The sequence below is a fragment of the Trachemys scripta genome, chromosome 9 (genome assembly GCF_013100865.1).
Source record: "Trachemys scripta elegans isolate TJP31775 chromosome 9, CAS_Tse_1.0, whole genome shotgun sequence".
Taxonomy (NCBI): domain Eukaryota; kingdom Metazoa; phylum Chordata; order Testudines; family Emydidae; genus Trachemys; species Trachemys scripta.
Window position 1 is genome coordinate 441,326 of NC_048306.1, and position 24,576 is coordinate 465,901.

General features: G+C 62.6%; 2 protein-coding genes across 4 annotated transcripts; both read right to left on the reverse strand.

Moving 5' to 3' along the window:
• Positions 1-400: 400 nt before the first annotated feature.
• Positions 401-15,482, reverse strand: GJB1 (gap junction protein beta 1). Of its 3 annotated transcripts, XM_034782292.1 has the most exons (3): positions 14,869-15,482; positions 14,324-14,463; positions 401-1,738 (listed from the first exon to the last, which is right to left on the reverse strand). In XM_034782292.1, exon 3 carries the CDS (start codon positions 1,724-1,726, stop codon positions 887-889), a length of 840 nt encoding a protein of 279 aa, XP_034638183.1. In that variant the 5' UTR covers positions 1,727-1,738; positions 14,324-14,463; positions 14,869-15,482; the 3' UTR covers positions 401-886. The 3 variants fall into 3 exon arrangements, with proteins under 3 accessions (XP_034638183.1, XP_034638182.1, XP_034638184.1); XM_034782291.1 differs by lacking the exon at positions 14,324-14,463 and having other exon boundaries at positions 14,869-15,480; XM_034782293.1 differs by lacking the exons at positions 14,324-14,463; positions 14,869-15,482 and adding an exon at positions 3,584-3,724.
• Positions 15,483-17,867: 2,385 nt separating this feature from the next.
• On the reverse strand, positions 17,868-21,342 carry LOC117882873 (G-protein coupled receptor 143-like). The gene is made up of 9 exons (XM_034781738.1): positions 21,087-21,342; positions 20,894-21,003; positions 20,295-20,389; positions 19,866-19,958; positions 19,677-19,798; positions 19,486-19,594; positions 19,148-19,256; positions 18,376-18,561; positions 17,868-17,873 (listed from the first exon to the last, which is right to left on the reverse strand). Exons 1-9 carry the CDS (start codon positions 21,340-21,342, stop codon positions 17,868-17,870), a joined length of 1,086 nt encoding a protein of 361 aa, XP_034637629.1.
• Between the last annotated feature and the right edge of the window lie 3,234 nt (positions 21,343-24,576).

The window sequence follows — 24,576 nt, forward strand, 5'->3', positions numbered from 1 at the left end:
TCCTGCTGCACATGCTGCTGGAAAGGCATCCCATGCTGACCAAGGAGCTGTGAGCCCAGGACAGATGGACACTCACAGTATGCTCACAGAACCTGGGCGGTCTGCAGCCTTCTGGCAGCATTGCGGGGCTGGGCAGGGTCCGAGCAGCCCCCGGATACCACACTGCCATGCAGGACACAGGGGAAGGGCCTGGCTGCCGTGAGAAGCCCGGAGGGTTTGGTAGGTGTTTGGGGGGATGCAGCTCTCTGTTCAGTCTGTGCTTGGCCCAGCCCCCAGCAGGACAGGAAGGAGCTGGCCCAGTGGGCCGGCTTGGCAGGGTTTGGGGGGGGGCCTGCAGTCCCGCCGCCCCGGGGATCCTGAGCCTTCACCAAACCCCAGGTGACAAAGGGAGAGAGGCAGCTCCTGAAAACACAGCTTTAATGGCCGACATTTCCGACACTCCACTTGCCAGGCCCCACCTGGTGTCCTCTGTCTCAGCAGCCACGGGGGCTGGGCCCCGCAATGAGGATGGCTCCTTTCCCTGCAGGAGACAGGGCCTCTGTTGGGGGCACCGGTGGGGCTTGGGGGACATCACACAATGAATTAAGGCAAATTCCGAGCGCTCTGCAGCCGCCCCAGCCTTTCTGACGGGTTTCAGGGTGTGATGACTGGGCTTGTGCGTGGCCATGGGCCCATGGCAGTGAGGGGTGAAGGCCTTGGCACGACACCTGTGCACAAGCTGGCAGTGTCCCAGGGCCGGAGCTCAGGCAGTCATGAGTGTACCAACAGGCTCCGTTCAATACTCTTCGTCTCCCTGCAGAGCCTGTCCCCCATGGCTCCCGGTGGAGGGCTGAGGGGTAAGAGCCTTGTGCCATGGCAGGGCCCCCACCCAATGGGGCTGGTGCCTCTAGCAGGCGGAGCAGCGATCACTCTTCTCCTGCAGCCCCGGGTTGCGGCGCAGCATGTCCTTGAGGGAGCCGTCCTGCTCCGTCAGCAGCTGGTTGATCTCGTTCTGCTTGTACTCGGTGGAGAGCTTGTGGCCGTACAAGGAGCTCTTCCCCGATGTGGGGTTGGAGTCCCGCTGGGCCCGGCGGGCACAGGCCCGCACCACCAGGTACACCAGCTCGGCCATGTTGAGGATGATGCAGATGCCCGAGGTGGCCAGCATGAAGACAGTGAAGATGGTCTTCTCGGTGGGCCGGGAGATGAAGCAGTCGACGGTGTTGGGGCATGGGTAGGCCTCGCACTTGACCAGCCGGATCATCTGGTAACCAGGGTAGATCATATAGAAGATGTACATGAAGACAGCCTCGAAGAGGAGTCGGAATATCACACTGCAGATGTACGTCCACCACAGGGAGCCTGAGATGCGCATCTTGTGCTTCTTCACCTCCTCCAGGTGCTTGGTGTCGCCGTGCCCCGTCAGCACCAGCAGCTTCTTCTCCTGGTGCTGCTGGTAGGCCACGTGCATGGCCACTAGCAGGGCGGGTGTGGTGACCAGGATCAGCTGCAGGGCCCACAGGCGCACGTGGGAGATGGGGAAGAAGTGGTCGTAGCAGACGCTGTTGCAACCTGGCTGCTGTGTGTTGCAAGTGAAGGCAGATTTCTCATCCCCCCAGACACTCTCAGCTGCTACCACCAGCACCATGATCCTGAAGATGAAGATGACAGAAAGCCAGATGCGCCCGATGGCAGTGGAATGGCGGTTCACACCGCTCACCACTGTGTAGAGGCCTGCCCAATTCATCGTGCCTCACACCTGCAAGAGACAGCAGCAGGAGATGGTTAGCAGCCCAGAGACCCTAGAGATGGGCCCTGTGGACTGAGAGGACTGGAGACCAGAGGCCAAAAGCAGTCGAGGATCCAGGGACAGCATTCACCGTGCTTCTTACTTAGCCCTTTCCTCTGTTGATGTGAGTGTCCGCACAGCCTGGCCAGTGGTAGCTGGGGGGCCGACCACGCTGTATGTTAGGCCTGGCTGTCTGCAGGTGGGCACCCACACTGAGTCACCACTAGTGACACTCTTGGTCTGTGTTTCTAGCCCTCATGCTGTAAAGGAAGCCTGCAGAATTTTGACCACTTTGAAACAAACACCAGGCTCTCTGCCAGAGTCTGCAGGCAGCCTGAAACGAGCACAGGGAGCTGGGAACTAATCCGGACACCTCAGTGAAGTGTTAACTCTGAAACCGAACGTAACACAGACAGACCCCAGTCGTTGGCAGGCAGGATCAAACCTGGGGTTTCTGCAGCATGAGCTAAAAGCCAACTGGCTCAGCTAAGGCTGCGGAGCAAACTCATTAATCCCTCTTCATGGTCTCGGTGCCACTAGATGGGACAGACACCACACCCAGGAGGTGTCTGGGTTACACTAACAATGGGCTTTTCATTCTCGACATAGTTCCCTCTCATGGCTGATCGTTCACAGGAGAATCCAACTAATCTGCTCATCCCCTCCCTCCTCCTGGGGCTCTCTAGCTCCAACCCCCCCTGCCCTTGCCCCAGCTGTCTGACCCTCCAGCTTCGCCCTGCTGATTTCAGCCCCCCGGCTGCAGCGCCCTGAAGCTGAGGTAGGGGAAGCTTAGAACACATTGAATGTCATGTAGCGATTGGGGCCTGGGGTGTCTGTGCTGATTGGATTGCTCATTTGCATATTATTTGCAGCACTCCCTCACCCTGCAGAGCCCAGGGCACTCTGGTGTGGGATTTGGGGCCAGCGGCTGGAGGACTGGGGTGGACTGTGGGCAGCTGTTCCCCCTCAGGAGTGGGGAGGAGTGCGGTGGGGTGCAGCTTTCCCTGGCATGCGCGCTGATTGCTGCTGACCCCCAGCATGGGGCACAGTCAGGGGCTCTGCTCTCCACCCGCAGCCCGGCCGGGCAGGAGCAGAGCGCTCAGCAGGACAGAGGGCCTCAATCTGGGCAGGTCAGTGGCTTGCTGAGGAAGGGTCAAGCCCCAAAAGGTGTTGCTGGGGCCGGAGCACTAAGCAGCAGCGGGTGATGTGGTCTCCTGGGCCAGGGCACCTGGCTCACCCCACGTCCTGCTAGGGAGCAGCATGCACCAAGTGCCACGGGGCCAGGGAACTGCATGGGCCTTTGCTGCTGTTTGCTGCATGCCAGGAAGTGAGGGCACGTGTTACCCTTGCGCGCTCCCGCCCCGCCTGGGGCCAGCCCCTCGCTCCCCCCACACAGCCCCAGCCCTTGTTTGCTCTGCTGATAAGCTGTGACTGGGTGTACCTGGGCCACCCACTTCCACCAGGACGTCTCCCAGCCCCCTGCTGCCTGCCCCCTTCTCCCAACCTCTAGCCAGAGCACCACGACGGGGGAGAACGGGGGAGAACGTTGCACCGGCCATCAGAATAGAATGGCACCAGGACCCCAACAACACCTCCCCGTCCCCTGCCAGAACACTGGGAGCAGCCGCAGCGGGCCCAGCGGACGAGCGTCCGTTCCCCTGCTGGGGTTGCCAGCCCCAGACAGACCCAGAAACGCGACTTGCAGCCATCACCTGCCTCTGCCCATCGGCTCCGCCTGCGCCACTGACCCCTGTGCAGAGCTCTGCCGAGGGGCAGGAGCAGGAGATGGGTCGGGGCCTGTAGCGGCCGTGTTACCTTGTGGTGAGGAGTGTGTCCTTTCTGAGCAGCCCGGAAGGGTCCCCGCTAAGCTCTCATGTCTCTGCGCAGCTCAGCCCCCCGCGCTGCCTGCCCTTGTCTCTATCTGCCGCTGCCCTGCACTGGGAAGTCATATGCTGCTTTATAAACTATTCACATACAATGAGGCCTTTATGGGACCCTGAACAACACACTGTAGAATTCAGATCAAATGCCCTGACTTCCGCCTACCCCCTGCCAAACAAAGTGCCAGTGTCCTGCATTCCAGCCGGGCCCAGCCCCGCGCCTGCTCCCACCTTGCCCACGAGAACGAGTCTGGCTCCCTGCCCTCCTGGCATGCCAGGGACCCCACCGGGTGCTCTCTCCACTGCCCCCCCATGGCCAGAGCCTCACGCTGCCTCAGGGCGACGCCAGCTCACGCCCCCGCTGCAGAGGTGACTGTCACCAGGGCCCAGAAAACAAGCCGGGCTCGCTCTAAAGGGACGGCTCACCATGGCCCCAGGGCCCAGAGAACAAGCCGGGCTCGCTCTGATGGGACAGCTCGCCGTGGACCCAGAGCTCCCTGGCGGATGCAGGCCAGGATGTAGCCAGGGTGTAACGTTATTGATTTGAACTGGGACCCTATAGAACATGGTTGCAACCAAGGTCCTGTAGTGGCACCAAATCTTGTATAAAGGGGGTCAAATGAAGTGTCTAAGACAAGGTTAGGGTTTGCTGGTTATGATTATGCTGTCTATATGTGTGTATCAATTTTGTAGTTGAAGTTATGAATATTGGCTCTATACTGTCTGTATTTCAAACTTATGCTATGCTTCTGGGTGACATCCCAGACAGTTGGTGTTAGCTCTGCCTAGCCTGCTTGATGGCCCATTAAGGACCATCAGCTATATAATTGACCCATTGAGAGAAGGCAGATATGCCTTGTAACTCAGCAAAGTATGCAGGGACCTGCCCATGTGACTCCAGACTCCATTTTGCTGTAATTTTCCACAGTAAGGACAAAGAGGTGTTCTTACACCTGGAAAAGACTATAAAAGGCTGATGCCTCATCTCCATCTTGTCTTCAATCCTGCTTCATACCTCTGGAGGGACTTTGTACAAACTGAAGCTCTGAACAAAGGACTGAATGACCCATCCCAATTGGGGATGTTCCAGAGACTTGATTTGAACCTGCAGTTTCTATCACTGCTGCAAGCCTGAACCAAGAACTTTGCCATTACTGTGTGTAATTGATTCTATTTAACCAATTCTAGCTCTCATCTCTATCTTTTTCCTTTTATGAATAAACCTTTAGATTTTAGATTCTAAAGGATTGGCAACAGCGTGATTTGTGGGTAAGATCTGATTTGTATATTGACCTGGGTCTGGGGCTTGGTCCCTGGGGATCAGGAGAACTTTTTTTCTTTTAGTGGGGTATTGGTTTTCATAACCATTTGTCCCCATAACGAGTGGCACTGGTGGTGATACTGGGAAACTAGAGTGTCTAAGGGAATTGCTTGTGTGACTTGTGGTTAGTCAGTGGGGCAAAACCAAAGTCCTCTTTGGCTGGCTGGTTTGGTTTGCCTTAGAGGTGGAAAAACCCCAGCCTTGGGCTGTAACTGCCCTGTTTAAGCAATTTGTCATGAATTGGCACTCTCAGTTGTGTCCCGCCAGAACCAGCATCATTAAACAGGGAAGTTCAGGTGCTTGGCTGTGGGAGCTCAGGTGCACAGCTGCTGCCAGGAGGTGGGTCAGAGGGCTGAGGGGAGGTGCAGGCCAGCTCCTCGCCATGGTGCAGAGTTGGCATCAGTCACTGCGTGGTGGCTTCTGACAAACATCTGGCAACTGGCAGCTCCTTCTTGGAACGAGAACACAGTTTGTGCCAGAGCCCGGTGTCCCAGCTGGGCAACCCAGGAGCCTCTGTTCTGGGGCCACCCGAGGCCTCGCATTGTCATGCCCTCTGCTGCAGCGCGAGCCGTGAGAGGCCAAGAACAGCCATCCCCCTGTGCAGCAAGAGACGGGCGTCTGCCACGCAGGGGGGAACATCACGGCTTTGCCAGACAGCTCTGCAGGCATGGGAGAGCTGCCTCTCTCGTGTCCCTCTTGCTGGGTACTGCCATTCCTGCATGTACACCCCTCTCCAGCAGCAGGGCTGCCCAGAGGATTCAGGGGGTCTGGGGCAAAGCAATTTTTGGGCCTCCTTCCATAAAAAAAAGTTGCAATATTATAGAATACTATATTATCGTGGGGACCCCTGTGGGGCCCGGGGCAAATTGCCCCACTTGCCCTCCCCCGCCCGCCCCTCTGGGCGGCCCTGTCCAGCAGGGAGTGGGGACCAGTAGAGTCAGTGACTTCCCGGGTCGCACAGCTGGGAATTGATGGGCTGAGTCCCAGCCCGGTGCCCGAGCCACGAGCCCAATGCTGACACATGGAAAGCCTGCCCCTGCTGCAGGTCGGACTGCATGAGCCTTGGGGCGTCTCCTGTCAATAATTTGTGAGCCTCCAGTGGCCCTGGCTGCGCTGTGCGTTTGAGAAGCCCCCAGCCCCTCTGGCACAGGAGTGTGTGTGGGGCTAGGCCGGCACGGCATGGGGAGAGGGGCATGGGTAATGGGACTCCTCTACACCTGTGTGCTTCCTTGCTGCTCTGTTGTGTGAAGAGCAAAAATGGCCTTTGGAATCTGTTGGCAGCAGAGCCAGCCAGGCCAGAGGAGCGCGGCTCCTTGCTCACGCCCCGGCACCCCTACGAGCTCCTGGGCTGCTCTCTAGCGAGGAGCTCCGGGCTCTGCCAAGAGCCCCAAGCACCGGGGACGGGAGACAGGGCAGGGCTCAGACTGCAGGAGCAGAGCAAGCAGCAGCGTGTTCAGGAGGAAGTTCTTGTGGGAGCCGCAAGCTCTGGAGCCCTAGAGAGCAGGGAGCGCCCCATCGCACCCGGGGGAGCAGGGGGCCCCACAGGGTGAGCCAGGGCTCCAATGGGGGGTGGAGGGGCTCTCTGCTGGGGAGCTGACTGCGGGGTCCAGGCCTCATTTGCATTTCAGTTCTGTGGCATTTGGGGCTGTTTTGGTTAAAATACAGGTAAGTTTTGAGTTTGGGGGCAATAAAACACTCTTGACTCTCTTGGGAAAGGGCGGGACAAGAGCCCCCCCCCGGCTGTGCTGGGGTCACTCGGACGGAGCTCTGGCCTGGTCCGGCTGGAAAGAGCTGGGCACAGGTGGGAAACGAGGGGGGGGGGAGATTTGCTGGCAAAGGCCGGGTGTCACTGTCGCTGTGCCTGTGCTACGCAGTGACTCCAGGTGGCCTGTCCTGAGGCTGACGGCTGGTGCAGAGCTCAGGGGAGTTGGATGGCCAGAGACCAGCCACAAGAGCCCAGCCGTGGCTATGGGGGTGTCACCTCCCTGCCCCACAATTGAACCTATAAATCTTGTGAGCTGGGGAGCTGCTGCCCCACCTAGGACAGAAAACGGGGACCAGCCCCCGCTGCTCACCGTGACCCAGGTGCAGCGGCTGGGGAAGGCCTGAGCTTGGGCTGCTGGGAAGGACCTGGGGCGGGAGGGTTTGACCTAAGTTCCATACGAGCCGTGCAGCCGCGCAGCTGCCTATGAAGCCCTGCACAGGGGCTCACGGTGGGGAGAGGTGCCTTCGTCGCCGGGCCCCAGCGTGAACCTGCCGCAACCGGGGGAGAGGTGCCCCTCCCCCTGCCCCGAGCTGCTGCGGTGAGAGAGGACTGGGGGGAGTCCTCTCTCCCCACTGCAGCCCCAGGGCAGCCTGCACCCCAAACCCCTCATCCCCGGCCCCACCCCAGAGCTCGCACCCCCCTGCACCCCAACCCTCTGCCACAGCCCTGAGCCCCCTCCCACACCCCAAACCCCTCATCCTCCACCCCATCCCAGAGCCCACACCCCAACCCTCTGTCCCAGCCCTGAGCCCCCTCCTGCACCCTGAGCCCCTCATCCCCACCCCCATCCCAGAGTCCACACCCCCCCCTGCACCCCAACCCTCTGCTCCAGCCCTGACCCCCCTCCCACACTGTGAACCCCTTGGCCCCACCCCTGCCACAGGAATGTTGTTATGTGCTCCAATATGAAGGTCATGTGTCACTCAACACCTCCATAGTGGTGCACATAACAAAATTCATTCTGCACATGGACATAACAAATGAGAGGGACCCCTGGGTCTGACTGAAGGGGTGTAAGTGAATTATTACTTGCAGGCTGGCCCACATTTATTGTGTTGTCTCCCCTCCTGCCAAGGGTTGGTTTTGAACCCATGGGCGCAGGGCTTGAGACGGACTCTATTGCCTATCAGAGGTGCCCTGGGGGGTGTATAGGTTCCCAAGTTTCTAAGCTGAGGTTGGCCCTTTAGGAACCCCTAGAAAACTGAACCCAGCCCGCCTTGCTGCGGACCCCGACCCCGCACCGGCAGAAGGGTTAAAATTGTTTGTATTATCGCCATGGGCCCGGCCGGGCCAGATGCTGCACAAACTTAGCCCATAGGAGCCATGCGCCACAGAGCTGGAAGAGTGAGGGACGTGACGCTTTTAAGGTGGCCATAATAATGAGCTAGCAGCGAGGAGACAGGGAGGGCTGAGATGCACATAAGAGTAGCTCTGCCTGCAGAACAGAGAGCGCCAGGGAAGGGGGCTGGAGAGCGGGAGGGATGTGCCCACCACACGCACATGGCAACACCATCAGGGAAGGCAGGCAGGGAAGCCGGGGCAGAGATGGAGGCGGGGGTGGACTCTGGAGGCAGCCGGGGGGTGGGGAGGGAGATGGAGGTGGGCGTGGAAGGGGCGGCTCTATGTATTTTGCCGCTCCAAGCATGGCAGGCAGGCTGCCTTCGGCGGCATGCCTGCAGGAGGTCCCTGGTCCCGCAGCTTCAGGGTACCCACCGCCGAATTGCCGTTGAAGCCACGAGACCGGCGGACCTCCCACAGACGTGCCACCGAAGGCTCCCTGACTGCCACCCCCTGCGGCTTGCCGCCCCAGGTACGTGCTTGCCGCGCTGGTGCCTGGAGCCGCCCCTGGGGGGTGGAGTCAGTCAGGGGAGCTGGGGGGGAGAGATGGAGGTGGGCTGAGGGGCGGTGGGGGGGGGGGGAAGGGGCTTGGGGGAAGGCAGGGAGTCGGGCCAGCGATACCAGTGGGTGGGGCAGGCTAGACAGGGCCAGGGCTGGGCGATGATAGCAGCGGGGCAGGGACTGGTGTTTGCAATTCAGGCGTTACTAACTAGATCTAGGGTTACCAGATAGCAACTGTGAAAAAAACAGGACGGGGTGGGGTGTAATAGGCGCCTATAGAAGAAAATGGTCCCAAAAGACTGGACTGTCCCTTTAAAAGCTAGGAGTACTTGTGGCACCTTAGAGACTAACAAATTTATTAGAGCATAAGCCTCCACTTCTTTGGATGCATCCGAAGAAGTGGGCTGTAGCCCACGAAAGCTTATGCTCTAATAAATTTGTTAGTCTCTAAGGTGCCACAAGTACTCCTGTTCTTTTTGCGGATACAGACTAACACGGCTGCTACTCTGAAACCTTTAAAAGCTGGACATCTGGTCACCCTAACTAGATCTGTATGAGCGGGGGGCAGGGCAGGGTCCGTGATGCACCCGTCTGGGCGCTGGTTTCAGGGCTCAGCGTTTGGGTCTCCCTGCTCCTGAGAGAGGCTGGAGCAGACAGGTCCAAAGGCAGCATGGAAAGCAGGCTGGGGCGCCACTGGGGAACACAGCCAGCAGGTCCAGCGAGGGTCAGTTCCCTGAGCGGGAGTGGGTCTGTGGCTGTTCACAGGTGCTGTTCGGGGACAGCCTGGACGCCCCGGCCAGCAGCTGTTGCGTGGTTTGTGGGGACAGGAACTTTCCCGCCCTGCGGGGCAGAGCTGGGAATGCACCTCGTGGAGCACAGCGTGAGGAGCAGGACTGCAGGCCAGCCACGACCCAGCTCCAGCACGCCCAGGCTCTGTGGGGCAGTGTTGGCACTGGCCCCATGGCAGGGGCTCTGGGCTAGAGGGCCCGACACAGCATTGCCCAGATGGCCCTTGCTAAGGGAGCCCACATGCAGAGCCCAGAGGCAGTTTGCTGAGGTTGCAGGAGTTGGCTTGAGGGAGTGCAAGGAGCAGTACAGACTGGGCCAGCACGCCATACAGCGGTAAGTCCCGGGAGCTTCCCCAGGCACCAGCCTGGCCACAGCAGAGCACTCTGCTCCCAAACACGCGCCGCGTTCCCTGCGGGGGTTACCAAGCTGCTGCCGCCGCAGGATGGTCCCGGCCACAGGAGGCGTTGGCCAGAGGAGGGCCCAGTGAGAAGCCGGTTCCTAGACAGCCCAAGAGGTGTGAACATACCTGAACCCTGACTGCTGCAGGCCAATGGCCCATCTCGGCCCATCGCCTGCCTCTGGCAGACGTAATCCCCATGTGCCCATGGGACAGCATCCACCAGGACAGAGACATGTCACAGGGTGAGCTGGCCCTTCCGGGGCTGCCCCTGTGCCAGATGCAGCCCACCACCCCACAGGGTCAGGGGACAAGAGGCCCATCCGGGCGTGCGGGAGACAGAAATGGACGGGCAGCCAGTGGGTTGGTGAGGGGGAGATGGGCAGAGACCTGCAGGCTGAGATGCCCCAGCAGAGCCCCAATGCCGGGGGGCCAAGGGAAAGCCCCGGAAAGCAGGACTGGGCTTACCCTGTGTGACGTAGTGGGAGATTTTCTTGTTTTCTGTGGAGTTTCAATGGTTTGCATGCGGAGGGGGTGGGACCCAGTTTCCCTGGGTGTTACTGGTTTAACGAGGTGAAGGGAGAGGGAGTGTGTTTTGCAGAGGACTGGACAGAGGACTCGGGGACCCAGCCGATGGCCGGGAGGATGGATACCCCAGTGACCGGTGACCTGGCGACCCGGAGGCCCAGCTGAGGAGACGCAGCCGGTTCTGGCCAGTGGGCGGACAATGGGCTGCAGAGTGAGGACCCTGTGACCTAACCAGCTGGTTCCAGCCAGAGGACAGAAGCGAGGAGAGAAGGCCCCGGATTACAACTCTGTTTACCTGGAGAGAAGACAATGAACAGAGGCGGGGCCTAGAGCCGGTGATCTCAGATGCCCAGCTGGGATCAGGGGGGCTCTGGGCTGGAGAGGTGGAGCAGGCAGAGCCCACCTGGATGCAGGGAGACTGGGATGTGCTGGGCTGAGGGAGGCCAGGCCTGAGGCCCTGAGAGTTTCCTGTGCTGTGTTCAACTCTCAATAAATCCTCCTGTTTTACGCTGGCTAGGAGTCACTCCGGGCTAGAGAACAGGGTTGCATCAACCCCTTCGGGGGTTGAGGCCCCGGGGGTCCAGAGCAAGTGGACTCCCTGAGGGGGCCCACGGCAGAGACAGACGTGCTAAGGCTCAGAGAGGTGCGGATCCAGGAGGTGGAGGGGCCTGACCCTGAGAGAGAGTGGGCCCCCGAGAAGAGCTGTCGCACTGGAAGGGGCACCCCCCATGGACCGCACGGGGCCAAGAGTGGGCACGATCTGTGAGTCCGTGACACCCTGCCCCAAGGGAGAACGTTTGTGCCCAGGCCTGAGGCCAAGGAGGAGCCCTGGGAGAGGCCGAGAGGGGAGAGGGAAAGTGGTGGAGTTTGCTGCGAAGTGAGCAGGGCTGCCAGTGGGAGGGAGCCCAGCTGTGCAGGGAGAGGCCCTGGGAAGGAGAAGAGGGCAGGCAGCTCTAAACAGAGAGTTCCCAGGCTGGGGAGCCCTCTGACGAGGGGTCTTGTGGGGCTCCCGCACAGCCCAGGAGGGAGGCTGCCCCACGAGGCTCAGGAGGGCTGAGTCCAGAGGTTGGGCTAAAAAGAGATGCAGAGAAGCGAGACCCTCAGGAAGCCAGGCTGTGTCTAGCTTTCGCTGGGGCAGGAAACTGGCTTGGTTTGGACTTTGATACCCCAACGGGGTGTGGGGTGGGGCGCCTCTGGGGCTGAGCTGGGGGGCCAAGTCACCAAGAATTGGGGGTGGGGGGAGGGGAGCGCTAGGGTACTTGCAGCGCCATTCTGTGCACAAGGGGGTGGCCCTGCTACGTGGCTGGTGTCCTTACAAAGGTGTGACCGAGTGTTCTTCGCCCCGTAGAGATGGCCGTGCTCTTCGGAAGCCTCCCCGGGCAGTGCTGGTTTTCCCAGACTGTCCCATAACGGAGGTTAGATCTCTGGCACCCCACAATTGCCTGTCGCTTGATAAGCCGAGGCCCCTCGCGTAGATTTAACAGGGTAATGACAATCCTGGGGCTCAAAGAGACACAGATGTTGTCCACCCTTGTTCTCTAGCTACTAACTGCCCTGTTGCCAAAGCGTTCTATTTATGGGAGAAGGAGCTGATGTGTTGAGCCTGTATGGGATTTTGCAGAGCATAAACAATCCTTTTCAAGAGTCTCCCAAAAAAATGATGGGCTATAAGTAACCACCTTATTCCTGTGCAGTGAAATAGAACTGGGACTAGTCCATGTTCAAAGTTGCTCTGGTTTAAAATCTCCCCTTTTGTCAATCAGGCACAAGGCCCTGCCTGGATGCTCTGCACTCAGTGTAAACCTGGCTTGTACCAATGTAGCTTAGCTCACTTCCCCACTGATACAAGCCAGGCTTCAGCTGAATTCAGAGAGTCCACACGGGCAGTTTCATTCACGCTGGGTGCACGCGTGAGTGTGTACACAGGGACAGAGCCTTGGGGCTGAGCTGCAGCAGGCGTCCTTGTCTCGGGCACTCCAAGGCTAGAGCGGTTTTTGTCCCTCGTCACAATGAGGTCCACTGCCGTAGACGGAGCTGGCCCAGGATGTGGGGCACTCTCAGGCAGTAGCGGGGGCTTTTCAGGGCAGTACGTGTAGCGTGAGGGGATGTTTGTGATCATGCAGACACTGCTGCTGCTGAAGAACCCGGTGGCTGGCTGCAAGGGGTGGTGAATGGCTGACTAGGAGACAGGCCCTAATGGGGGTCAGAGTTAAAGCTGTTTTTGGATCAATCTGAGCTGTAGACAAACCACAGTATTATAATAAACCCAGGAAATGCCCACTAGGCCCAGCTAAAGGAAAGGGAAAGGACCTCATCCCTAAAGCAGCAAATAACTTGCCTCTCTTGGGCAGCTGTAAACCTGTCTGCTGGTCACCTTAGAGTCCTTGTGGGCAGTGTTTCCTCTAATTTTTTATGTTCACGTGTGGAATTAATTTTGTTATGTGCACCACTATGGAGGTGATGTGTGACACATGACCTTCATATTGGAGCACATAACAAAATTCATGTGGTGGGGGTGGGGCTGAGGGGTTCAGAGTGTGGGAGGGGGCTCAGGGCTGGAGCAGAGGGTTGGGGTGCAGGGGGGGTGAGGATTCTGGCTGGGGGTGCGGACTCGAGGATGGGGGTGGGGATGAAGGGTTCAAGGTGTGAGAGGGGGCTCAGGGCTGGGGCAGAAGGTTGGGGTGCAGGGGGGTGAGGATTCTGGCTGGGGGTGTGGGCTTTGGGGTGGGGGATGAGGGGCTCGGGGTGCAGGAGAGGGCTCAGGGCTGGGGCACAGGGTTGGAGTGCGGGGGGGCAGGCTCTGAGGTGGGGTCAAGGGGTTTGGGCTGTGGGAGGGGGCTCAGGGCTGGTGCAGAGATTTGGGGTCTGGGGGGTGCGGGCCAGGGATGAGGGTTTTGGGATGCAGGCAGGAGGAGAGGCTCCTCTCCCCAGCTGTGGCAGCTCCGGCGGGCCTGGGCTAGGCTGAGGGAGGGGGCCTCCGGCTGCAGCAAGTCCGGGGCAGGTCTGTGCTGGGGCTGGTGGGGAGGGGCGCCTCTCCCCCAGCCACAGCAGGTCCGTGCCAGAGTGCAGCTGAGTTCTTGCTTTGGGGCTGCGATGGCCACCAAGGGACCCTGCCTGCTGGGGCGGCACAGAGGGTTGGTGGGCGCTCAGGCTGTCTCACTGGAAATGGCCCAGCGACTAAGAAGAGACCCCAGCTTCTAGTCTGGTGTGGGTCTGTGCCCCACTCTTCCCCAGCCCGGGCGCCACATGGGGCAGCACGGGAGGGAAGGATTTCGCTTGGAAAGCAACTGGAGCATGCTGGGAAATGGCCCAGGATGTCCCACAAGAGGGTCAGCGGGCGCTGGGCAGCGATGTGAGGGGGAGCCCTGCCCCTAGAGGGTCAGTGCGCGCTGGGCAGCGATGGGAGCGGGGAGCTCTGCCCCCAGAGGGTCAGCGCGCGCTGGGCAGGGATGGGAGCGGGGAGCCCTGCCCTCAGAGGGTCAGCGGGCGCTGGGCAGGGATGGGAGGGGGGAGCCCTGCTCCCAGAGGGTCAGCGGGCGCTGGGCAGCGATGGGAGGGGGGAGCCCTGCTCCCAGAGGGTCAGCGGGCGCTGGGCAGCGATGGGAGAGGGGAGCCCTGCCCTCAGAGGGTCAGCGCGCGCTGGGCATCATTCTGGGGTTGGCAGGTGAAGTAGCACCAAGGCTCAGCTGTGGCCCGTCTGCCCGAGGAGCGTGGGGTGGGTGTCGGATGTGGGAACAGCAGGCTTGGAGGCCCCTAGGCGAGGAGCAGGCTGGATCTGAGGTTTGTCTCCTCTGGCCCCAGACTCCATGGCTGGGAAAATCCAGCAGCCGCGCCGAGGAGTCTGCACCGCCCCCAGGAGCTGCTGGATGGTGCTTAGCGCCCTTGAGCTGGGACGGTAGCTGGGGCTTCAGAGGGCTGCAGAGCCCTTCGGGGCATTTGTGAGCTAGCTGCCCATATGGTAAAGGCGGCTGGAGAACGGGCCTCAGCAGGGACTGCGTTACAGGGGGAGCCACAGAGGAGGAGTAAATCCACTCACATGCCTCCTGGCTCGCGATTGGGGCAGCCATGGCTCCCCAGTCAGGGCAGCCGGCGGAGTGTGGTGGAGACGGAGCAGAAAACACTCTCGCTTGTGGCTGAGAGTCCAGGTGAAGCCGCGCTCACCCCCACAATGAAAGCCTGGAAAAGCAGCAGAACCCCTTTAACTCTGCCTGGGCCCCCCTTGCCACTGGCACCCAGGGGGCGAGCGCCTTTCCTCCCACATCCCTGGCAGAAAGCTGGCCAACATCACCCTCCGCTCCCTGCCTACCCAAACTGCTCCTCCAGCTGGCGAAGGGACAGGGGAGGGAAGAGACCTCTCATCCAGCCCTGGGGGAGGGGAGAGCTTGCCTCAGCTGGGCTGGGCTGGGCTGTGGAAAGGAGACCCCTCAGCTAGGGAGGTTACCTCCGGGACCCCTTGCCTAAGGCTCTTGGGGCAGCATGGAGAGCTGTGAGCCAGAGCCCGCTCCCAGGGGGTGGGAGTGGGGGCCAGCCTCTGGAGAAGGCTGAGGCAGCGCGTGCTGTGGAGAAGGGCCCCAGACTCACCGCTGGTACCGAGGAACAGGTAGGGCACTGTGCAATTATCCTCTTGCAAGTGCCGTGCTTCAGCAGCGCTGGGACCTTTATACTGGCCCTCCCCTGCCGCACAGGCCAGCCCTCGGAATCAGCCGGAGAGTGGGGCTGACGCCATCCAGCCTTGCTCACTTTCCAGGTAAACAGCCTCAGGTGTGTCCAGCTGTGCCACTTGGCTGCCAGCCCTGCCTTTCTGCAGGATCCCCTCTCTGGGCCAGGCAGACAGGCCCACACCCACTGACTGCCACAGCCCTTCCCTGGTCAGCCACGAGCCACGTGCCCCCCGCCCCACACCAGGGCAGCTGCACCAGAACTAACTGCTGAGCTTGGACTCCTCAGGCAGGGGAGAGCCCAGAGCTGGCAGTGCCAGGCCCACCTGCAGGAGAGCATGGGAGGGCCTGGACTTGACTCCAGCTGGGGGCTGCAGCAGCCCGAGTTTCCCGGCAGGGCCCCCAGGCAGGGACCCCCTAGTCCATGAGCCTCTCCTGTCTCCCCATGACAATGGCTGGCGGGGTCCGCACAGCCAAACATCGCCCAGTACTCGGTGCCTCGGCCCAGGCCCTCCCGGCTTCCCTGGGACGCTGAATTTCAACAAGTCCAACCCTGCCGTGGACAGCTGCAAAGGCAAATACAGGCTGTAACCGATTAACTCGGACACTGGGGCCTGCACCCAGCTCCAAGGTCTCTGCAGCTGAACACAGAGCCAAAAGCAGCCTATGCAACCCCTGCCTGCCCTGGCACTTGGTGACCTCCGGACCCTGGCTCCTGTTTGGCCCAGGAGGGAACAGCAAGAAATGCAGCTTCCAAACTCGGCACCAGCCTTCATCTCAGCTCGGCGGCCGGGCACCGAGCCAGGCCCTCTGCTCCTGGGGCAGCTGGGCCCTCCCCCCACCCAGCACAGCTAGGGACCCAGCTCCCAGCCTTCAGGCGACATGGCTTGGTGGGGGGACAACTTGGTGTGGGGCAGGAGGGGGTTGGGAGGGACGAGGTGGCAGGAGAAGTTGGGGGGCTGTGTTGGTTTGAGGGTGCTGTGTGTGGGTCATTGGGGTGACTGGGTTAGAGTTGGTTTGGAAGGGCAGTTGGGTAGGGGAGCTATGGGGCTGGTTAGGCGTGGGGGGAGGTTGAAGGAGTGTGTGGGATAGAGGATTGTGTTAGAATGGGCTGTATTAGGTAGGGTGGTTGGGGATTGGGGGGCTGTGGGTGGGTTAGAGCTGAGGAGTCATATTGGGTGTGCTGTGGGGGGCAGCAGGTTGTTTAGGTTGGGAGGGCTGTGTCTGGGGGGGTGCTGTCTGGGGGGCAGTCTCAGGGGCATTGGGGAACTGGATGGAGAGCTGTCGGGGGGCTGTATCAGGGACATCGGGAGCTGGCTGTGGAGCTGTGTCTGAGGAGGTTGGGGGGCTGTGTCGGGGGCAGGTGGGGGGTTAGCATTAGGAGAGGTGGGAGGTGGGATTAGCTGGGAGGGGGCAGTTGGCTAGGAAGGCTGGCCCAGTGGGTAGGGCGCAAGCCTGGGTGAAGACCTAGGTTCAGTTCCCCACTGGGCCATACTCATCCTGTGGAGCTTGGGCATGTCCCGTCGGGGATGTGTGCTCTGCTGACCTGGGCTCGTGGGGCGGGCGCTATGGGGCGGTGTAGCTGCTTGGCATTGGCATTGGCCTTGGCCTGGAGCCGAGGCTCTAGGACCCTGTGAGGTGAAGGGTCCCAGAGCTGGGCTGCAGCCTGAGCCCCCAGGGGAATTAAACAGCCCCAGAGCCAATGATTCCACGTGCCCTGGAACAGCCCCCCACGCTCACAGGAGGAGTGACACAGGGCAGAGGGTCAGGTCCTGCCAGGGGGTGGCTGCCAGCAGCATTATCTCCTGGCTCAGCGCTCGCTCTGCCCACAGGAAGGGAAGGGCCTAGCCCAGAGTGTAAGCCAAACAACAAGCCCAGATTACGAAACTGAGCTCTGCAGGGAACGCCCAGCTTCTGCCAGCAGGGGGTGCTGTGGGGAGCAGGGCAGGTCCCTGGCTGTGGGGGGAGCTCCTGGCTGCTCCAGCCCGGTGTCTCCCAGCAGGGGGCGCTGTGGGGGGCAGGGCAGGGCCCTGGCTGTGGGGGGAGCTCCTGGCTGCTCCAGCCCGGCGTCTCCCACAAGGGGCGCTGGGGGGGGGCAGGGCAGGGTCCTGGCTGTGGCTGGCAGTGTGAGCAGGGCAGTGGCTAGTGAGGGGAGCGGGGCGGGGTGGGGTGGGGGGGGAAGTTTGCATCAGCAGTGAGTTGCCAAGCTGGGCAGGGCAGGGCTGGGCAGGGCAGGGCCGGGCCTGGGGGCGGTGTCTGGTATGATAAAATTGACTGAGTCAGCTAGGTGCAGTCTTGGGCTCGTGCACTGCGCCCTCCCTCCACCCCCCTCTGTCCTCCCAGCTACTATCTGCCCTCACGCTCCTGCCTGACCCCCTGAATACAAGGGTGGGGTGCAGAGCAGCCTAGCCCTGGGTGGAAGGGGGACAGAGGCTGGAATGGCTGGGGGGGGGAGATGGGGTTTGAGCCTGTTCCCGCTGTAGTTAGAAATGCAGGCAGAGCTTCCGCCCTGAGGCCCAGGAACCCCTCGTATGAGCGGGGGAGTGGGGCACAGTTTGTTCTACAAGTTCAAAGGACAAGGGGCTCTTCCTGCCAGGCCCTGGCTGGCTCAGGCCCAAAGCCAGTCTGCTCCCCCCACCAGCCTGGGGAAGCAGGCGAAGCCCTCTGCAGCCCAGGCAGATGCTGTGGCCCCCTCCCCCAAGGCACTCAGCCCCCCAGGCCAGCCTGGCCCAAGCTGGGGGAGGTGCAGTGAGTGGGCTTGAGCCCAGCAGCCTTTATTCACACTGCAGCAGCCATCAGTCCGTCCGTCCATCCGTTGAGCCATCCCGTGGGGCAGGCGCCCTCAGCTTCGCCCTGCCACTCCCTCCAGCCGTCCATCGCAGCTTGGCTGGGCGCAGAGCACAGATCTCTGCCACACGGAGATTAACTCTGCAGGGGGAGGGGGAGACATGAGGGTGGGGGCAGGTCTTGCCAAGGGAGGGAGATATGCTGGGCCTGCCAGCCCCACGGCGTCCTGTAACCAGCTGCCACCCTAGGCCAGCACAGGGCTGAGCCCCACTGCCTCCCAGGGAAGCTCTGCTCTCCCTGCCCCCCCCAGGCCAGCTCCATTTGGGGAGGAGGTACAAGATGCACCAGAAACGGGGTCGGGGGGGGGAGGGGAAGAGGCGAGAAGCCCCCTGCCTTGCAGCCGCTGCATGTGAGGGGCAAGTGGCTGACCGGAGTCCTACAGGGGCAGAGACTCAGCATTTCAGGTGCACCTGGCTCCCGTGCCCTAGCAGTCTGCCTGCACCCCAGCTGGGGGCGCCCCCGAGGGCAGGGTGAGTCACACGGCCCCCCTAGCCCTGACCTTCAGGCAGAGCCATTAGTGCGGGCTGCTGCCCGCCCTGGCCTGCAGTACCCTCGGGGGCAGGGCTGCTCTGCCCCTACTCACCCAGGGACGCCCTGGAGGTCGGCAGGTCGAGCAGGTTGGGGGCCCGCAGCTGGCCAGGCGCGGCCGCAAGACCCAGGACAGGCTCAGGAGAGTCCTCGCTGCTGCTCTACCCACCGGCTGCCCTGCCCGATGCCAGCCCACCAACGCCAGGGACAGCAGGAGCCCTGACATGGGGTTCAGGATGGCCTGGAGGAAGGAGGGGGGTCAGTGAGGGGGCAGGCGCAGGCAGGACCCCAGTGCAACTGTGCTGACACCAACAGCAACCCCCCACCTCCCAACGTGCGGTGTCCCCCATCAGGTGAGCATGGCCCTGCAGCCTCTTGCCCTACTGGTCTCACCACATAGGACCCCCATTCCTGCTGCCCCCCCTCCCTTCACAGGACACTCATCCCCCACTACCCCCTCCCAGGGCACCCCTCCCCCGCTACTCCCGTCCCAGGACACCCCTCAGCTGCTACTCCCTCCCTTCACGGGACACCCCTCCCCCACTACCCCCTTCCAGGGTACCCCTCCGCCGCTACCCCCTCCCGTCCCAGGACACCCCACCCCCACTACCCCCTCCCAGGGCACCCCTCCCCCGCTACTCCCTCCCTTCACGGGACACCCCTCCCCCACTACCCCCTCTCTTCACGGGACACCCCTCCCCCGCTGCCCCCATAAGTGACCCCAGGGCACCCCACCCCCACTACCCCCTCCCTTCACAGGCACCCCACCACCCCCATACATGACTCCGGGGCAGCCTAGCCTCACTGCCCCCCCTGCCCTCTCCCACCACAATGATCCAGGAGGTTCGGATGGCCACGTGCAACAGCCGCAGGGTCTCCGTGCGCCATGCAGGCTCCAGCAGGAGTAGCCCGTCATTCACCACATTCCCTAGCCAGCTGTGGGGAGCAGAGATGGGGCCGCGCTGACTGATCGGGGGAGAGCTACAGCAGCCACCCCTCCCCACTGAATCAGCAGCCCTCCAGCAGGGACACTGTAGGTAGCCGGGCAGAGCGCTGGCTGGTGCAGGGGGGAGGGAGGGCATTACCAGGCACTGGGGCAGAGTGCTGGCTGGGGGGGGGGGGGGGGGAAAGAGAGCGGGGCGCTGGCTGGCGGGGGGGGCATTACCAGGCAGTGAAGGTGACAGTGATGCTAGTGAATCTCCTCCTAAGCTGCTGCTCCTGGAGCCGTTCACTGGCTGTGTACCTGCCCGTCTGCCCCCTCAGCAGGGCTGTGGCTGCAGGAGAGATGCCGTTAGCCCCCTGCTCCACTGCCAATGTTCCCGGGAGGGCCCGGGGCAGGGCGTGGGGCTGGCTTACCTGCACAGAGGGCCCTGGAGAGAAGCAGAGGGTTCACCAGCAGGACCAGCGAGAGCGGCACGTAGGCAGCAGTGTAGTGAGCCACGGCCAGGATCTGTGCCAGTGGGCGCTGCGCGTCACACCTGGGGGAGAAGGGGGCATGAGCCTATGACTGGACAGGGGCAGGACAGGGGAGGGGCTACAGCTTACCTGGCACTGGCGGGGGACAGGAGCTGCTGGACGCCCCACAGGCACTGGGTGCTGGACAGGCCCCAGCACAACAGGTAGTAGGGAGTCAGGGACCTGAGCAAAGCAAGAGGAGAGTGGTTGGCCAGGCCCCCCACAGCATAGCTCCCGCCGGGGCAGTGCCAGCCATCGCCGGGGCCCCTGCAGCCAGGTCTGGCTGCTGCTCACAGGCCCAAGCTGAAGTAGGGTGGCCTGAGCACGAAGCGCTGTAGGACGTGGGACTGAGTGGGGTGGGAAATGGAGTCACCGGGGCCCCTGCTTGGCTCCCGAGCAGAGCTGCAGAAGGGCCGCGTCCTCAGAGGATGGGGAGGGAATAAAGGATGGGGCGTGGGGGGAAGGGGCCTGTCGCCCCCCAAAGGGCCGGGGAGTGCAAGGGAAGGTGCGTGGCCCCACCTGCAGCCTGCAGGTCTCCGCAGCAACTGAACAGCCTCCAGCGCGTAGCAGAACAAGGCCCAGAAGTGAGCCGTGTAGAAGTACTGCACCCACATCTGAGGGGTGACAGGAGATGTGAAAGGGCTGTGCCCTGCCCTGCTACCCCCAAGCCAGCGGGTCCCCCACCTGCAAGGGAGCCAGAGCCCTCCCTGTGCCCCACACAGCTCTGCCATCCACCCACTATTCCAGCCCTGCTCCCCTTTGCCACGCCCCCCCCCAGTGCACTCCAAGTACCCAACCCCCTGACACAGTGCCCCCAGATACTGCCCCCAGCCCACGCAGCCCCCCCAGCTCCAGCGGCTCCCTCAGACTACCACCCAGCCCCCCAACACAGCAACTCCCCCAGCCCTCCCAGATACTGCCCCAACCCCAGCACCTCTCCCAGCCCACTACCCAGTCCCCCAGATACTGCCCCCCCCAGACACAGCCCCTCCCCAGTCCCAGCCCACTACCCAACCCCCCAGATACTGCGCCCCCAGCCACAGTCCCCCACCAAGCCCCCCAGACACAGCACCTCCCCCAGCCCCCCAGACACAGCACCCAGGGCTCATGCTACATACCACAGCCAGAGTGCAGAGTGGCCCGGCAAAGCCTGCCGTCCCATTCGTGGGCAGCTCGCCTGCAGAGCCAGGGGGGGCTGCTAGCCACAGCACGGAGCGGCTCAGGATCCCTGGTGGAAAGAGGAAGGCGGGGAGCCTGTGAGAGCAGCCCAGCAGCAGGGCTCTGTGCAGCTGGGAAGTCACCTGCTCTCACCTGCAGTGCCCAGACAGCTGCTGGCAGTAACGGCAGCTACTATCCCCCTGGCAGCACGGAGCCTGCGCTCAGAGCCTCTGCCAGCCCCCTTGCCACAGCCCCGGCGGTGCCTGACCACGGCCTGCAGGAGCAGCCCGGCCAGGCCCAGCGCAGCACTGCCCAAGCACAGCCCATGCCACACCGGCGGGTGGAAGCGCCACACCAGGCGGGTCGCGAGACTTGGGCAGCAGAACTGCTGGAGCTGCAGAGAGGCCATCGTGGGAGAGGGGCTGAGCCAGGCTGTTCTCCCTGCAAAGGGGTCCCGGGGAACCTGGGCTCAGCTGGCCACCAGGGCGGAGAAATAGCCAGGCAGCAGGTGGCTGCAGGGTTGTTAATGAGCAGCCTGGCCTGGCCTGGCCTGGGGGAAGAGAGGTGGGGCTGCTGAGTTTAAAGGGGCCTGGGGGCTAAGCCTGGGGGGCTGCCCTGGTGTGTGGCTCCAGGGCAGCCTGGCCTGGGCAAGGCAGATAGCTAGCTGGTTGTTTTTCTGTGGGGTGCTATGGGGAGTGGCTGGTCTCCCTGCCCCTGCTAGGCCCAGCAGTGCTTGGGGTGCTCAGCCCCACCTGCTGGGACTGGGGTGTTGCTGGCAGCACTTCCCTGTCCCCATGTGTCCATTAGGGGTTGGAGCCTTGCAGGTTCTCCTGGGGTTCCTGGGGGCCCTTCCTGGCTCGGCTACTCTGCCCATGTGTGGTGCTGGGACTCACCGGCCACCAGAGCCAGCAAGACCCACCTTGTAGATCCAGAGCGCCCTCCCAGCCTGGCAGCCTCAGGACACAGGAGCCGGATGAGCCTGAGTGGAGCTGGGGGAACAGAAGAGCAGCGGGCAGGCAGGGGCTGCCCACCTGGCCAGGCGGGGGCCTCTCGAGCACCAGGTGAGTGCAGGAGCAGCGCACGGGGGGCTCCACGTGCAGAGGTAGTACAGCACCGGTGCTGAGCCATTCCTCTGGGCATGGGTCTGGCTCCAGCCTGTGGCTCTGCACGGGGGCTCCATCCAGTCCTGGCCGTAGCGGCTGTGCTCGGTACAGCCAAGCTAGTGTCCCTCTGTCCAGAGGAGATGTTTGCCCAGGTGCAACTGGCACCCCTGGCAGGGTGAGCACTCAAAAGCATCTGGTGCCCTACAGCTGGCACTGGCTCCCCAAGGCCGGGGGCTGATGCACGAGACCCAGGTTGCCTTGCTGCTGCTGGGTGCCTGCTTCCTCCGTGCCAGGTGCGCTGTGCCCCGGGGAGCAGGCTCCAGCGAGCCTTTCCTGGCTGAGTGCATGGTCTCACCCTCCGTGCCTGCTACCACATCCCACCTCCATGCTGCAGGCTGGCTAGCGCTAGCCTCCGCCCTGCAGCCCAGCCCCAGGAAGGGCTGCTGAGCGAGCTGGGCAGAGGCTGGCCCACAGCAGGGATCCTCCAGAACGGGCGGCTCTTGTCTCCAGTCTGCGTTTGAATGTTTGTTCTGGGCTGCCCTGTGCAGATGGGGTTAGCCCCTGTCCCAGCATGGCTCCGAGTCAGCCAGCTCTCCGCCTGGGCTGCCCTGGCAGAGGGGACTGGCTGCTGATGGCAGGTAAGTCAGGCACTGTGAAGTGTTGAGGTTCGGGGGTGTCCTGGCATGGTCCAAGGTCGAGCGCAGCCACTGCCCCTGCACCAGCATCTCGTTTGGGTGCCAATGGATGGAGGCAGTCGGGAATGGTGCAGCACAGAGAGCAGGGGGTTGGCCAGCATGCGGAAGGGCATGGCCGCAGGGGGGGATGGATTGTGGGATGGCCCTGACTCAGGCCATGCAGAAGGGCATGGATTGCAGGTGGCAGAGACTGGGCCAGCTGGAGGGGTGGCCTAGGGCCAGGTGCTGGAAGGTGGGGAGCCCAATGCGTTGGCCAGGGCAGGTCAATGCGCACACAAACATGCCCTCCTGTGCCCTGCGGGAGCAGCATCGCCTTGCAGAGAGCGAGGCTGGAGGTGGAGGCTGAGGTGGGGCTGTGCCTTGTTGGGGGGCCAGGCACTCTGAGGTCACAGGGTACTCGCCGGTACTCGCTCTGAGTTGCGTGTGGGCCTGGCTCGCCCATCACTTCCTTTTGCGCTGTGCCTGCACCAGGAGCCCGCGGGCTGCAGGTGCTGGTGAGCCATATGTGCCCCTGCGAGTGGGACCCCAGGCTCCTTCCGGGTCTCTGCTCCCCAGCTGGGGGTGTAGGGCAGCACAAAGGGTCTGTGCTGGGCTGGCTGACAGCCGTAGGCTGAGGGTGACTCCCCGGGAGCTGCTGGCCGGCTGTGGTCTGAGCCCAGCGAGTGCTGCAGGGTGGGGGTCTGGTGGGGGCTTGCTGCTGCAGGTTGAGCCTTGAGGCGGGAGCACCTGGTCCCTCTGCATCCGGGTTGTTGGGTTCAGAGGGGGGAGGGCTCGTGCCCTCGTCTGGGCCCCAGAACAATGGCTTGGCACAGCTCCAGGGGACGGCCCGGCCCAGACGGCTTGGCGCTGTCCCATGTGCCCAGGCACCTCGAGGAACATGCTCTGTGCTGAGTCACTCCCCCAGGGAAGCCAGGGCTCCTTCCAACCCAGCCGGCACCCCAAGCAGAAGGGGAGAAATGGCCCAGGAGCCCCCATCTCAGCACATGCCCAGCAATGACTGCAGGACCCGCTCATGGGACGGGCACCCTGCCAGCATCCCCTACACTGGGGAGGAGCTGGGCACGGGACCCAGAGAAGGAAGCCTCCTGCCTGCCTGTGCGGGTCCCAGACTCTGTCTGCAGCTGGAGGTTAATGCATCCGCTGGCAGGAGGCTGAGTCACCGCTCCTTGCAGTGCCCCTGGCCCTTGGCCCAGTGAGCGCACGGCTGGGCTGGGCCCTTCCTGCCTGCCCCATCCAGCCCGAGGGGTGGGGGGTTACGGCCCCTGTCCACAGCCCCATCTGCTGCTGCTCAAGCAGCACTGACAGGAGGAGTGGAAATGGCTCTGGGTGTCTGTGCTGGGCACAAGGGGCCTCCACCCCGAGCCGACCCGCTCCTGGGCTGCCGTCTGTGCATGGTCCGGGCACCCTGCGTGGGCCTCCTTGGGATAAGAGCAGGACAGGTCTGAGCCCTGGCACGGCTCCCTCAGGGGCATCACACCCCTGTGGAGAGGAGAGAGCTGTTTTTGCGCCTGCTGGGGCTTGAGCAGGGTGGGGGACAGAGGGGTCCGGGATAGAGGGGCAGGGGGCCCAGGGTGGGGGTCAGGGAGCAAGGGAGTCAGGGCAGGGGGTGCTGGTGTGGGGCAAAGGGCACAGGCATGGGGTAGGGAGTTGAGGTGAGGGAGCGGGGCGGGGGGCACGGGTGTGGGGCAGGGAGTCAAGGCATGGGGGCAAAAGGTGAGGGAGTCAAGGAAGGGGGTGAGGGAGTCGGGACAGGGTAGCAAAGGGTGTGGGCGTGGGGCAGGGAATTGCAGAGGGGCAGGGGGCAGGGAGTCAGGGCAGAGGAGCAAGGGGCACAGGTGTGGGGTA

Bases quoted from the DNA above. Each gene is read 5' to 3' on its own strand.
- GJB1 (XM_034782292.1), bottom strand. From the start codon at position 1,726: ATGAATTGGGCAGGCCTCTACACAGTGGTGAGCGGTGTGAACCGCCAT.
- LOC117882873 (XM_034781738.1), bottom strand. From the start codon at position 21,342: ATGGCCTCTCTGCAGCTCCAGCAGTTCTGCTGCCCAAGTCTCGCGACC. The intron at 19,595-19,676 runs GTAAGCCAGCCC...TCTCTCCTGCAG, and splicing joins CTCCAGGGCCCTCTGTGCAG to CCACAGCCCTGCTGAGGGGG. The intron at 18,562-19,147 runs GTGGGAGAGGGC...TCCTTCCTCCAG, and splicing joins GAACCTCCTGGATCATTGTG to GCCATCCTGAACCCCATGTC.